The sequence below is a fragment of the Sceloporus occidentalis genome, unplaced genomic scaffold, assembly GCF_023333645.1.
Source record: "Sceloporus occidentalis isolate IW3139 unplaced genomic scaffold, rSceOcc1.0.p SCAF_4, whole genome shotgun sequence".
In the NCBI taxonomy this organism is placed as follows: Eukaryota; Metazoa; Chordata; class Lepidosauria; order Squamata; family Phrynosomatidae; genus Sceloporus; species Sceloporus occidentalis.
In genome coordinates, this window is record NW_028316984.1 from 146,992,477 (window position 1) to 147,007,479 (window position 15,003).

General features: G+C 41.9%; 1 protein-coding gene across 3 annotated transcripts in view; it reads right to left on the reverse strand.

Moving 5' to 3' along the window:
* IVD (isovaleryl-CoA dehydrogenase) overlaps positions 1–15,003 on the reverse strand; it is an 84,906-nt gene that overhangs the window by 45,222 nt on the left and 24,681 nt on the right. For all 3 annotated transcript variants that reach the window (XR_016280974.1, XM_089521952.1, XM_089521950.1), the window contains exons 7-11: positions 13,792–13,888; positions 11,003–11,096; positions 7,053–7,134; positions 4,923–5,027; positions 4,261–4,333 (exon numbers count right to left, since the gene is read on the reverse strand). Coding sequence is in view for 2 of the 3 variants with exons in the window: in XM_089521952.1 (XP_089378078.1) it covers positions 4,261–4,333; positions 4,923–5,027; positions 7,053–7,134; positions 11,003–11,096; positions 13,792–13,888 (451 nt within the window). In the remaining variant the exon portion in view is untranslated. The remainder of the gene's footprint in view (positions 1–4,260; positions 4,334–4,922; positions 5,028–7,052; positions 7,135–11,002; positions 11,097–13,791; positions 13,889–15,003) is intronic.

Genomic DNA, 15,003 nt, shown 5'->3' on the forward strand with positions numbered 1-15,003 from the left:
TGTGGCTCTTCACCTCTAGCCTGGAACTCACCACCTGGTTGTGCACCACGCTGACCAGTTTTGGCCAGTTGTTAAAGCTTTGCAAGAGTTGCAGAGAATAGGCTGAAGACCCTGACAAACTCTCCAAGCCTTCTCACTCTTGCTTCCACAGAAGTCTTCACCAGGGTCCTGCTGGTTCTTGTAGCTTCACCCAAGACACCAGACAACTCAGTAGTCTTATATAAAAGATCTACTTTATTCTACTATATACACAGCTCCAAACTATCCAACAATACTCAACTCCTCACTCTCCAATCCACTACTACTACCCACTGCTACTACCCACAAAACATACTGGGATTCATAGTCATTATTATAGTCAAACCAAGGCACCACCTACTGTGGTCTGTTTCCACCCAGTAGGCGTGTACGTCATTCCCATTGGTTCTCTTGTTTCTATCCAGATTAGATGATTTCATCATCTCATCCTTGACCACTTTACAATTGTCAGGTGTGTCCAATTATTCACTATGCATTTCTTGTCCTTGGCACTCAGGACTTGTTAATTCTATTACCATGTACACCTGTGTGGTTCTCCATTGGCTTCTGCTGAGTCACTCTGACTCTCACATACATGTTTTATTTCAATCACTGTATGTCCCATGTTGCTTTTTCCTTAACAATTCCTGTACTACCTCTTTATTTATTCTGTGCTACATTTCCCTTATTGTGTCCTCTGCTCCACTATCCTCAGGTTGAGCACCTTTTCCCTTTTGTGAGAAGACTGGAGCATAGATGTTGAGTAATTCTGTTTTTTCTCTGTCCCGTTAGCATTTCACCATCTTCTCCACACAGTGGCCCTACCATTTCCTTCTTCTTTTTGCTGCAATCATACCCCAAAAAGCCCTTTTTATTGTTCTTAATCTCTCTAGCAAGCCTGAGCTCATTCTGTGCTTTAGCTTTTCTGACTTTATCCCCACACGTGCTCACTATTTGTTTGTTATTATTTTTCTTTGATGATTTACCCCTTTTTCCATTTCTTATACATGTTCCTTTTAAAATTTAGCTCAGCTGAAATTTCTTTAGTCATCCATCCTGGTTTCTTGAGACACCTCCCATTTTAATTCCTCATTGGAACAGTTTGAAATTTTGCCTTCAGTATCACCCTTTTGAGAAACTCCCATCTGTCTTGAACTCCCTTCTCTTTTAGTATTCCTGACCATGGGATGACCCCCTATGTCTACTGAAATCAGCTTTCCTAAAGTTTAGAATATGTGTCTATGCCTGGCTTATCCTTTCCACTGTATACTTGTAATAAATTTTAGAGGAACATGATCACTCCCACCTAAGGATCCCACCACTTGCACCCCATTAACCAGGCCATCCCTCTGGTTAAGATCAGATCTAAAATAGATAATAATAATAATAATAATAATAATAATAATAATTTTTATTTATATACCGCTATTCCTTTTTTAGATCATAGCGGTGTACATACACGTTAAAAACAATATAAAAACAACAAGAGCAATATAAAAACAGCAACAACCCTCCAACCCCCAGATTACCATAAGAACAGTTAAAAACATCAATATTAGCATCTTAAAACATCAAAACCAACATAAAATCCCAATATACAACCCCGATACCCAAAATGACAATACAATAAACCATAACAAGCTCAAACTCATGGGGGGAAAGCCTGGTGGAAAAGGAAAGTTTTAAGAGTCCTTTTAAATACATCAAGGGAGGTGGCTGCGCGGAGCTCATCGGGCAGGGTGTTCCAGAGTCGAGGGGCTGAGGTGGAAAATGCCCTCTGAGTTGCACTGTAACGTGCATCTGGAATAGTTAAGAGATGTTTCCCGCCCGACCTGAGAGTGCGGGGCGGATTGTATGGGGAGAGGCGGTCCTCCAAGTACCCTGGGCCCAAGCCATTTAGGGCTTTATAGGTAATAACCAACACCTTGTATTGGGCTCGGAAGCGAATGGGCAGCCAATGGAGATCTTTCAAAACAGGTGTTATGTGACTGGCCCTGGAACATCCAGTGACCAGTCTGGCAGCCATATTTTGCACCAATTGTAGCTTCCGAGTTTGGTACAAGGGTTGCCCCATGTACAGCGCATTACAGAAATCCAAACGAGAGGTTACCAGAGCGTGTACCACGGTTTCAAGGTCTGCCCGGCCCAGGTAGGGTCACAGCTGGCGTATCAGCCGAAGCTGATGACAAGTGCTCCTGACCGTCGCATCCACCTGAGAAGTAAGGTGGAGTGACGAGTCCAGAAGCACCCCCAGACTGCGAACAGAGTCCTTCACAGGGAGCGTAACCCCATTCAGGACAGGTGGAACAATTTCCTTCCCCGGGCCAGGAGAACCTATCACCAGTACTTCCGTTTTCTCTGGATTCAAACTGAGTCTGTTTTCCCTCATCCAGCCCATTACTGACTCCAAGCAGGCATTTAGAGGAGAGATGCCATCCTTAGTCACTGCATCAGTCGGAGACACAGAGAAGACTATTTGGGTGTCGTCAGCGTACTGATAAGACCGCGCCCCGTGTCTCCGGATGATATCTCCCAGTGGCTTCATGTAAATGTTAAATAGCATGGGGGACAAAATCGCTCCCTGAGGGACACCAGATGTAAGGGCCCTCTTATCGGAGCGACAGTCCCCCAGCTCCACCATCTGGAACCTACCCGAGAGGTAGGAATGGAACCCCTGCAGAGCAGTGCCCCCAATTCCCAGCTCCCCCAGGCGCCCCAGAAGGATACCATGGTCGATGGTATCGAAGGCCGCTGAGATGTCCAAGAGCACTAACAGGGACACGCTACCCCTGTCCATGCCCAGACGGAGATCGTCGACTAAGGCGACCATGGCAGTCTCAACTCCATAGCCCGCCCGGAAGCCAGTTTGAAATGGGTCCAGAAAATCAGCCTCATCCAAGATCCCCTGGAGCTGAAAGGCAACTGCCCTCTCGATCACCTTCCCTAAAAATGGTAACAGCGAGACAGGCCGATAATTGTTCCGAATTAGGGGGTCAAGGGAGGGCTTTTTCAACAATGGTTTTACAATGGCCGTCTTCAAAGTAGATGGAAACTGCCCTTCCCTGAGAGATGAATTAATGATGCGGTGTAACATCTCTGTAACAACCGCTCCCCCTTGAGCTGTCAACCATGAAGGGCAGGGATCAAGAGAACAAGTCGTCTTCCTAACGCTCCGAAGAATCTTGTCCACATCCTCAGTACTAACAGACTCAAATTGATCCAGTGTAACCAAGTCCACGGAAGCTCTGGATACCTCTACTCTAGGATCTGAACTAACACTGGTGTCAAGATCAGCTCTTATCCGAGAGATTTTATCCGCGAAGAAGTTATTAAACTCGTCACAGCAGGCCTTGGATGGTTCCAAAATAGGGTTCAGGGCAGGGGGCAGTTGAGTGAGCTCCCTCACTACCCTGAACAGCTCTGCCGGGCGCGACTCTGCAGACGCAATACGTGCAGCAAAGAAAGAGTTCTTCGCTGCACTTATTGCCACTCCATAGGCTTTCAAATGAGACTTTAGGAGTGCCTTATCGGCTAAGAGATGATGTCTTCGCCAGTCGTGCTCTAGTCGTTGCACAGCCCGCTTCCTTTCCCTGAGATCTTCCGTATACCAGGGCTTTTTATTGGAAGCAGGCCGGAAAGGACGCTTGGGAGTGATGATGTGTATAGCCCTGGAGAGATCAATATCCCAGATGTTAGTCAGGGCATCAACAGAGTCGCTGTCAGTTCCAACCATATACCCCTCTAGGGCTTCTTGGAACCTTTTGGGTTCCATCAGCCTTCGAGGGTGGACCATTCTAATAGGTCCGCCACCCCCGGGAGGGATTCGGGTAGAAGCCTTGATATTAGCCTCAACCAGGAAATGGTCCGTCCATGACAAGGCGGAGATATTAGTAACCTCCGCCCACGGAGAATCCATATCCGAACAGAAAAGGACATCAAGTGTATTACCAGCTGAATGCGTGGGTCCCGAGACCAAATGGGACAGGCCCATGGCTGTCATGGTAGCCATGAACTCCCGAGCTGCACCTGTTGATGATCCCCTTGTTGCCTCTTCCACTTTTTGGACAATGAAATTGTCTTCCAGGCAAGTAAGGAATTTGTTAAACCTTGAAGTTTTGGCTGAGTTTGACTTCCAGCAAATGTCAGGATAGGTGAAGTCACCCATCACAAGGAGACTGTATGCTTTATACAATTAGAGTCTGCTCGCCTCTTTGTGACAACTACACATGTATATGATCTTACCCAGACACTGGATTCCATCCAAAGCAACTTGAGTAGCACATTCTGCAGAGTAGAGAATTACTCCAGCACAATCCTGATGGAAGAAACAAGATCATGTGCACCAAAGGAAAATTTCAAGGTAAGAAGAACAACTCTTTCAGCCTCTCAAATAATTGGTGGAAACACTTAGGTTTGTTTCCTGTCCAGCTACCAAAAAATTTAAATTCATATAATGCTCCCAGAGAAATTGAAAATATTCCCTGTATGACATTTTTTCGCTAAGCTCTGCAACTCTCTCCTAGCCACCTCCAACCATGAAAAAAATGGACTGCAATTTAGGAAAAGACAGCTGTCCTATGTGGCTGCCATCTTTAGAATACATGTACTCACGGTATGTATACTGTAAGTAAGAACAACAACTACTTCTAACAACATGGTAATTATAATGGCAATTTCATATGCTGCATCTCAAATAAATAAATAAATAAATAAATAAATAAACCCAACAATTCACTGGTATAGGTGTGGGGAGAAGGAAAAGATTACTCAGGACATCGTGTATTTTCTGCCTCTGGTTATAACTATTAATCTTTTAATCCCTCTCTCACATCAAATACACAAAGAACAGTACAGGGGCCAAAAAAAGAACACCCAGTACTACAAACAACCACCTCTGGACCCACCTTTGCATTGAAATGTCCTCGATCACAAGCCCTTGCCACATTGTACACATACTGCCGGCATGCCATCAGTCTTGTGTAGATGTCAGCCATTTTACCCTGCATGAGCTAAACACAGCAGTATCAGGGGAGGGGAGAAGTAAAGAAAGGAAAACATATTAATCTATTTTAAACATTGTAATCTTTCCTTTCTGTAGACATTTTCAGAAAAGAAATAACTCCCGCCAAGTCGACTTTGACTTATGGTGACCCTATGAATGAGGGACTTCCAAGTCACCCTGTTATCAACAGCCCTGCTCAGGTCTTGCAAATGCAGGGCCATGGTTTCAACTGAGTCTCCATATCTGGAATGAGGTCTCTCTCTTTTCCTACTATCTTCTACCTAGCCAAACAGTATTGTCTTTTCTAATTAGTCATGCTGTCTCATAATAAAATAAATAAAGTAAGTGTACAGGAAAAATCCAAATGGCCATGTTAAAACTACTTAATATAACATAAAACCGCACACTATTTTAAATTGAGACTGTAGCCGTTAGGGGCTTTCATAACAACCACCTCCATACCTTAGTGGCTGAAAGAAATGAGAAATGACAACAGAGCCAGCCCCTTTTTTCTTTGGTGAGCCTTTTGACCATTTTAGTGTCACCACAGGAATAGACCTCTCTCTTTTGCTTACTGGCAACATTTCAGGCAGCAGGGAGGCCCTGGAAGATCTCAAATGAATAAGAGATTCATATGGAAGCAGAGTCTAAAGAAACTCTGGTCTCATACCAATCAAAACCAGCACTCTGAGTTGCAGCCAGAAAGAAACTGCTTAGCCATGTACAGTAGTTGATAACAAGTATCAACATGATGTGTTCATGCATACTCAAGTTTAACACTGTGGCAGCCACATTCTAGACCAAACTTACTTTCCAAATTGTCTTTAAAAGGCAGTCTCCTTGTGTAATCTAATCTGGAAATGATTAGGACATCAATGACTGGGGCCATATCTGGTTTCTTAAAAAAACAAAATAAATAAAGACTAATCCTACTTAACAGCAAACTTGAGGAAGTGGGATGACTGAACTGAGAAATTGAACTTTTTTGTAGCTGTTAGGATTTTTATTTGATCTGGTATGAACTGACAAGATGTGTATAGAAAAAAATAGGCATCTAATGTCTCTCATCATATATAACCCAAAAGGGTAATTTCTACACAGGGATATTATATGTTGTGGTAACAAACACTTTAAAGAAATGGCTGTTCTGTATCCACTTTACTGGTGTGTGTTGCCGGAAGCACTATGTGCACACACATATATAAACTTTTTGGACTTGTATATCAAACCATAAAATAGGTTTACTCTGAGATTAGGATTTTTTTTTAAATTACAACTCCCAGAATCCCACAGTCAGCATGACCATAGGTCATCCTGGCTGAGGGATTCTGAGAGTTTTAATCCAAAAATCGTTCTCAAATGTTGCTCTTTAGTCGACACTTTAGGCTAGTCAACAATTCCCTTACCCTGAAATGGTCCTCAGTTTATACCAGCAGTAAGGAAAGTAACTGTATGTGTGTGTGTCTTGTTCTCACAATCTGCTTGGGAAACACAAAACTAATTAATTTCTTGTTGTCTACAAAGCAAGGTGAAACAGAAGCCACAATAACTGGTGCTGGATAGGATTTAATTGGTGCTGGAAAAAGGGATGCAACAATGGTACCAAATACTGCTGTTCTAACTGAAAAGCAGAAAACTTCTAACACAAAATCAATTCCAAATGTGTCTTAGAATAAAACAGCTATAATCTCATCAAGGAGCATAATGAAGAACTCTAACCCAAACTCTGGGTTTCAACAGCACTGAATTCTTGAACGAGGAGTATCTTGGTCTTAACACTATACAGTAATGCCTTTTCCTGTCACTGTATTATCAGACGGCAATTAAGATGATGGGGATGGGGTTTGATAGCTTTAGATATGCATTTTGGTTATGTGAAACAAACATCATATCTGTGAAAGATACCTTGCCTGGTAAAAACAGATTAATCCAAAATACTTGCTAGATAGTATAATAACTAGAAAGTAAATAAACTATAGCCATATGAAGGGATGCACTAAACGTTCCTTGACAACCATCTAATTACTCTCACCTGGAAATGGCCAATTTTCTGTCCAAAAGCTTCTCTCACGTGCAAATATGGAACGACATTGTCTAGTACAGCCTGCATGATCCTAAAAGAAAAGCACTCTTTATATTTATTTTAAAGCCTTGTATTCTACTTTTGAAAAGGAAGTTTAAAGAGTTCAATTACAAGAAAAAAACCTAAATGATGACCATAAAAATACAAACAATAAAACCAAGAAACCAAAAAAGCAGTAAAAAACATTAAAAGCATCTTCCAAATAGATAGTACCAGCTGTATGCAGCCCCCAGGCTATTTCTGCGGCCCCTAGCTGCCCTACATTTACTTTTTTAAAATTTCCTCACCATATAATTCAGCCCCATTTTGGCCTTCCCGAGTCATTTTCGCATAAAAAAACTTTTTTTAAAACAGGAAGTGAACTCAGTTATCTAGTTCATTTGATCTTTTTAAAAACAGGCCTCTCCTAGGCCTGAAAACATGGTGAAATTACTTTCCACATCTCCTAGTGAGCACTGGGGGTCCTCTGGAGAAATAAAAAACAAAACAAAGTTGGGAAGCTCAGGAGTGTCATACTGGCCTTCTGTACAAAGTCTAGTGGCTCCTTTAATAACCTTTCCAGAGCCTTTCTATTCTGTTACACTTTTCTTAGATGATTTTGCAGATAACTGCTGCATTTCCTCTTCCATTTTTTCTGTTTATTTGTTTTAATTTTATTGTATCTTAGTTTTAAAAATTGTTTCATCATATTTTTACATGTTTTATAATTTGACTGTCAGTAGTTGCATTACACATTGCTTTGATATTTAATATACTGCTAAGTGTGACAAAATGTCTCATACCAATTAAAACAGGGGCAAGAGGTCATTTTACGCAAAAGAGTATTACAACAACTTTATTTATATAACAAATTGATCTGGGAAGGTTAGAAATAAAATACCACTAGAAAAAGGGAAAGATTCTAATTACAGAATCTGTATGCCATATAAAGTTGGCTAATAAGGGACAAACTAACCTAAGGCATTAGCCTTCTAAAGCAAAATTGAATTGGAAAACTCTTGAATTACAGCTTATTTATTAGATGTCAACTACTGCACAAAGTACTTCATCACTTCTAAGTCTGATCAAGTTCTCTGAAGAGAAGACTAAAAGTATAGTGTTATATGTCTCCTTGGATGTAAGTACCATTAAACTGATTTGAATCCCAAGTAAATGGAAACAGGACTATAGATTAACTTTATTTTGTATCTTATCCATTGTTGAATTGCAGTGCTTTACACGGCAAAGGATCTGAACTCCAACACAGAACTCTTTGAACACCACGAGGGAAGCCCAAGTTGTAAGAAAGGCTAATACAGTGGGCCCTTGGTATCCGCTGGGGTTTGGTTCTAGGAACCCCCATGGAAATTGCTGTTCTGCTGATTTCATAGAATGAGGATGGCATTTTAAAAGATAGTTTCAAAGATACTGCAGCATTAAAATACTGGAAGATGTTTTCCCCCTCTTGTTGCTGAAGTGCTAAGTTGCACTGTGCTGCAGTGAACTGCTTGTAAAAATATGATAGCCAGAAACATCAAAATACTAGCAGCAGTGTACTGCTAAGATAACTGATTAGCCGCCTTGGGATAAACAATGGTTTATCATCATGAGGACAAGCCACAGTGAGCCTTAGGTTCCACGTGCTCTTCCTAGCCTTCTATAGTATCCAGGAGGAGAGCAGAAGCATTAATGCCTGCTTTAATTACAGTTAAACATTTTGTTTCTACCTGGACTAATATCAAACCATAGTTTATACATCCAGTTTGTTTTAACAAATAGTTAAGATTAACTAAGGGCCAGTGAAATACAGTGTTTTACATGCTTTTTGAATCGCCACTCAGCCATGGAACCCCAGTGGCTAAACTTGGGCAAGTCACATTTTCTCAGCTTCAGAGGATAGCAAGGGCAAACCAACACTAAAGAAATCTTGCCAAGAAAACCTTAAGATATAATCTCCATAAGTCAGAATCAACCTGAAGGCACACAAGAGCAATAATAAGATTAAACACAGTTTGGGGTTCATAAATAAAACTTCACTGCAGTTAAATATAAAACACAAGTGAAAGTTGTGAGGGAGCAGGGAAACAATAAAGCGCTGTTTACGATTATGCCTGAAACAAGCCACTGTTTGCATTTAAGAACATTGTGCATACCTAGGGTTGCCATAAGTCTGGACCTCCAAACCAGGACAAAAGTAGGACAACATTTTCAAATGTAGGGCACATTTTTTTAAAATGGAGGACATGCGAAAAAAATTGATGTTTTTTTAAAAATGTTACTATAAATGCATGTTTCTTAGGCGTGATCAAAATGGAGGACATTTGGGCATTATTCCTAGACAGATGACAGAAATGTACTTTCCTTTTTGGCCAACCTCCCCTCCCCCCATTCCAAACAGCACATTTGGGCATTGAACATGGCTTTACTTAACATGGCCTCTTGCATATTTCAGAGGCTTATTCGATAACCAAACTCTTTGGGTTTCACACTGAACATGCTATGCATTCATACTGAATATGTCAAGGTGGTTTAACAAGAAGTGGGTTTGCCCTCGGATTCAACTGTACTTCTCAGAAGTGTGTACTTGGTCAAGGGACTTTGGGTTTTTTTCACTGCACATGAGTTTGTAAAAATCAGAGCAACTTACATTGGCCATGCCTCAGAGGCTTGCTGATATCAGTATCATCATTAAAGAACCAAAAACACACAGAAAAGGCACTTTGGAAAGTCACACTCTCTCGGCTTCTGAAACAGTGCTTGCATGCCTCTGAAGGTGACTCATATCATCATCATCATCATCATCATCATCATCATCATCATCATCACCACCACCACACTATCATTGTCAAAATAAGGGAGACTTGTTAGCATTAAAAGACTCCCCCCCCAAAAAAAACCACCTTGAGGCCTCTGGCCACTCACTCATCACCTCCTCCTCCTCCCCCTCCTCCTTTTCCTCCTCCTCCTTTTCCCCCCTCCTTCATTCACTGCGTGGCCTGGAAGGAACGGAGGAGGAGGAGGTGGGTGGCGCGGCCGCGCGCAAGGCGGCGAGGGGGGCGCGGGCGCGCACAGGAGGGGCACCACCTCCTCCTTTGCCTTCTCCACACGGCTGCGCGGCCTGGAACGGAGGAGGAGAAGGAGGTGCGCCTCCTGCGTGCGGCCGCACCCCCCTCACCACCTCCCTGCCACCTTCCCCCGGGCGGCCGCACCACCCACCTCCTCCTCCTCCATTCCAGGCCACGTGGTCGCGCGCAGGAAGCACACCACCTCCTCCTTCGCTTCCTCCACGCGGCCGCACGGCCTGGAATGGAGGAGGAGGTGGGTGGCGTGGCCGCGTGCAAGGCAGGGAGGGGGGCGTGGGTGCGTGCAGGAGGGGCACCACCTTCTCCTTTGATTCCTCCATGCGGCCGCACGGCCTGGAACGGAGGAGGAGGTGGGTGGCGCGGCCGCGTGGGGAGGAAGGTTGGCGCCGCGCGGGCCCCAGACCAGGACCAATACATGGCTGGGGGCCAAACCAGACTGGGACCGGGTCCCCAAAAGGGGGTTTGTCCCGGCGGCCACCGGGACATGGCATCCCTATGTATACCCAGTACCCACCTCCTTTTACCTCTTTAAATAGTAAGTCTGTATGTAAGCAGTAAGTCTGTAAGTATCAACTCCTACACCAATGTAGGGACTATCCACCCAACTGCTGACATGAACATATTGAATGCACTCATTTTCAAACCATCTTGATAGCAAAAAGTGTGTGTCAATATTCCAAGTGACAATAATAGGAGTAAAAAAGATCAATCCCAGTCAGAATAATTTCTCTTTGAGATCAACACAGGCATTGTAAAAGAATTACCACCATAAACTGATACAATAGATGAAAACATGAAATAATATGTCAGTAGAGTAATAAAGTAATGTACACTTACCCCAGAGGTCCACCAGACAATATAAGTCTCTCCAGATCTAAGCCACTCATCAACACATAGACACCTTTACTCAGTTGTCCCAAGACATTCTCAGCTGCAAGAATCAAATGAAGGTTGGTTACTTGCATACCCACACAAGTATCCTAGATGACAGGTATACCTGACATATGTTATGGATGTGTATACACCCACACATGTAGATATACGTGTAAATATACAGCTGCGCTTTCTAGTAACTGCCATAATTTCAAGCAACACACAAGAGAAAGCAAAACCATGATTCTGAGTATTACGTACCTTGCTCAAAAAAGGAGAGTGTGTTATGGCCCAAGTTTTGACCCCACTATGAGGCAACATATTATGAATAAATTAGCAGTGATGTTATACTAATTGTGTTGTAAGGGGTACTTAATGAAGTGTATTGACAATACAACTGGAATATGAGTCTAACACATAAATAAACACACACACACACACACTTTCAACCAATATGTGCAAAGAATTTAAAAATCCATATGAATCCTACATCTCAAATTTTATGCCTTGCCTAATCTAAGACATCTGATTATGCTTGTTTATTCAGCATGAATTATCCTGCTTTTGCTAGTAACAGGGAGGAGTTAACAGCTAAGTCTGGCACAGAAACATTTCCCCTTGACTTGTGGAAATCCTGATAAGCAGAATCCTTGACTTCAAGCCTTCTCTAGGTACTGACAGAAGACTTTGAAATCTGCTTTTCATATTAAAAACTACCAGGAATTTTGCTTTAAAATAAATGAGAGTGTCAAGAAGGTGAATTCTGTACACATAATATCTTGTTCTGAACTCTAACATGGCGTACAGAAAACATAGCCCACCCAGACAAGGGGAATAAGTGTTACACATTTGCTGAAATTGGAAGTGGAAAGAATACTCTTAACTCTTACTCATTCACTCACATGCCCCAGGGCCTGAGGAAGGAAATATAGGGGCCCCTAAAAAACAGTAGCATAAGTTGAAAACAGTGGGCAAATAGCTAGTGGGTAATGCAGTTTAGCAGAAAAACTTCATAAAGCATTAACTTGTGAAATGCAAAAAGAGAGCAGCATCTGATTTCTCTGAAAGTACCTTAGAGAACAACCTTGAACAATTATGCCTCAGGCAAAATACAAGATGAGCCTTCTGAATCTGCTTCTGCCCACTGCTACATGACCCAAGACTGTGACTCCATGGGTACTGCTCATTGTCAAAGGAACCTACGCTACACTCAGTGGAGCACAAGCAACACTAGACCATACACTAATATAGCTGTCAGGGTTGTAACACTAAAGTATACTTTGATCTAAGTGAAAGATTTATTCTTTTTTTTGAAGATGCAAGAAACTACTGAAGCAGCTCAATATTGAGCAACCACTGAAGTGGCCCAGGGAGATCAGGGACAGATAAAAAAGAACATGAGTATTTGGCACTGTTGCTGATCTCTTCCACTGCACTGAGGACAGGGAGTCTGTTCCCACAAAAGGGCATGCATAGATGAAAAATACATTCTGAGAAATCCATTTCATTGCCAGTTGTGATGAGACTGCAAATCTGCAAAGAAAAGGTTGTGGAGAAAGAGCATGCAAACAATGAGCCCTGGACTCCTTAACAACATCACACACACACACACACAGAGAGAGAGAGAGAGAGAGGAGGTCAATGTATTGGACTGGGACTTGGGAGACACAGGTTCAAGTCCCTGATGAGCCAAAAAACTCAGTTCAACAGTAAGTCATTATTTTGCTCAGCCTATCTTACTTTACAGGATTGTTGTGAGAAGAAAGGCTGAGGGAGAAGTGTACACACTGTCTTGAACTCATTTGAGGCTATGAATTTAACTAATAAATAATAAACAATAAACACCAGCAAATGATCAAAAATACATCATTACAGAGATAACATAAAGCAACAGATCTTTTCCATTAAGTACAAAACAGCAATACAGAATCTGACCAAAGGCCCATCTAATGCAACATTTCCACTGTGGATCATGAGGTGCCTATCTCATGTGCACCAGCAACTGATATGCAGCTGCAGAGTGCCTCTGATATAACAGGTGACACACAGCTATGCTGACTAGAAGCCACTGATGGTGCTAACCTCCATTAATTTATCAGTCCTCCTCTAAAGCCATCCAAGTTGGCAGCCATAACTGCATCCTGTAGCAGTGAATTCCACAGTTTAACTATGTGTCTGGTTTTCTGGGTAGTGGCCAAAGCCTTTTAATGGGTGATCCTAAGACATAATCATCCTCAGTGTTAGCCCACTCTTGGGCCCAGCTTTCCAGAAGAGGAGGCAGTTTCGTATCAGTGAAAATTTGCCCAAGTCTGCTGAATTCTTTCAGCACTTAAGAGAATACTGACTTCATTTCTTAATATTTCTTTCTACAGTGATTTGAATATTTTGATAACAATTATAATTATAAATACATTTATTTACAGGTGAATGTATTTATAAATAAAGAGAAAGTAACAGAGCTACTGTATATAGCCCTGGTGGCGCAGTGGTTAAATGCTTGTACTGCAGCCATTCACTCAAAACCACAAGGTTGCGAGTTCAAGACCAGCAAAAGGGCCCAAGCTCGACTCAAGCTTGCATCCTTCCGAGGTCGCTAAAATGAGTACCCAGACTGTTGGGGGCAAATTAGCTTACTTGCTAATTAGCTTACTTGCTGTTCACAGCTATGATCTTTGGAATAGCGGTATATAAATAAAACAAATTATTATTATTATTATTATTATTATTATTATTATTGCTTCAGCATCACTCACCAGGAATCTTGCAGTCCTCAAAGATTAATTCACAGGTATTTGACCCTCTCATCCCCAGTTTATCAAGCTTTTGAGCAGTACTGAAACCAGGCATACCCTGAAGAACAACAAAGGGGAGAAGGGAAGGGAACTACATGAAACTCCTGCTTCATTAGAAGCCAGAACAGATCACAATAGTTAAGACATCCAAGTTAGCAAGTTTGCACTGAGTGGGGGGTCAGCAGCTAATCACATAGGATTGATCTGTGTGGGAGAGAACAAATATATCATGTGAGCACCACAGTAAGGGAAGCAAATGCACATTAACATGGCAGAGCTACAAAATAAACTGAAGAGTGTAATCAGAGTTATAATGTGCAGTTTTTAAAAATTAGTAATTACATGTAAAAATAACCTTCGTTAATACTCCATGTCCTCATCCTATATTTCAGTGATTTTTACTTTTCACTTATGGCATACTTTTTTATACCTAAACCAAAGTACAGGTTAACACAAGCATGCAAAAAGTTGTGTATTTCTGTTATTTTAGGGAAAGGCTTTAATTTTGCCATTATTAGGCAGATAGCTTATCTTTCCTAAGTTTTAATTCTTAAAAAGAGTAAAATCTAATGTTGTGTAAGTGGAAGATAGCTTGTGCAACTGATTTTTTTCTTTCCTTTCCCCTTGCAGCTTTGCTACATCCCCAAAACCTGCTCCAGACATTGTGGGCTGTGCCCTGTGGGACTACAGAGGAGGAGAGGAAAGAACAGTCCAAAATAGAGAGGAAGACTCTTCCGTCACTTGAACGAGATTCACGTTAACAACTGATTTGCCACTGCAACAGGAATTCCCAAATCACAAGAAGGAGCATTTGGTGTTCAAATTCAAGGGTAGTGGTTTTGGAGCTGGACTCAAGAATAAATAATTTGATTATGGATAAGAAAGCATAGGTTGCTTGTATCTTGATGTACGTTTTAGCTAGCTGCCTGACCATTACAAAAGCAATGCATCTAGGACTGAATGGGATAAAGGTATACTGAATGAAGAACCAGCATAGTGCAGTGATTTAAGTCTTGGACTGACTAGGACTCTAAAAGACCAGTGCTAAACCCTATTCAGCCATGGAAATACATTTGGTGACCTTGGACAAGCCACACTCTCTCATTTAAGAGGAAGGCAATGGTAAATCTACTCAGAATAAATTTTGCCAAGAAAATCCTAGGATAGTGTTGT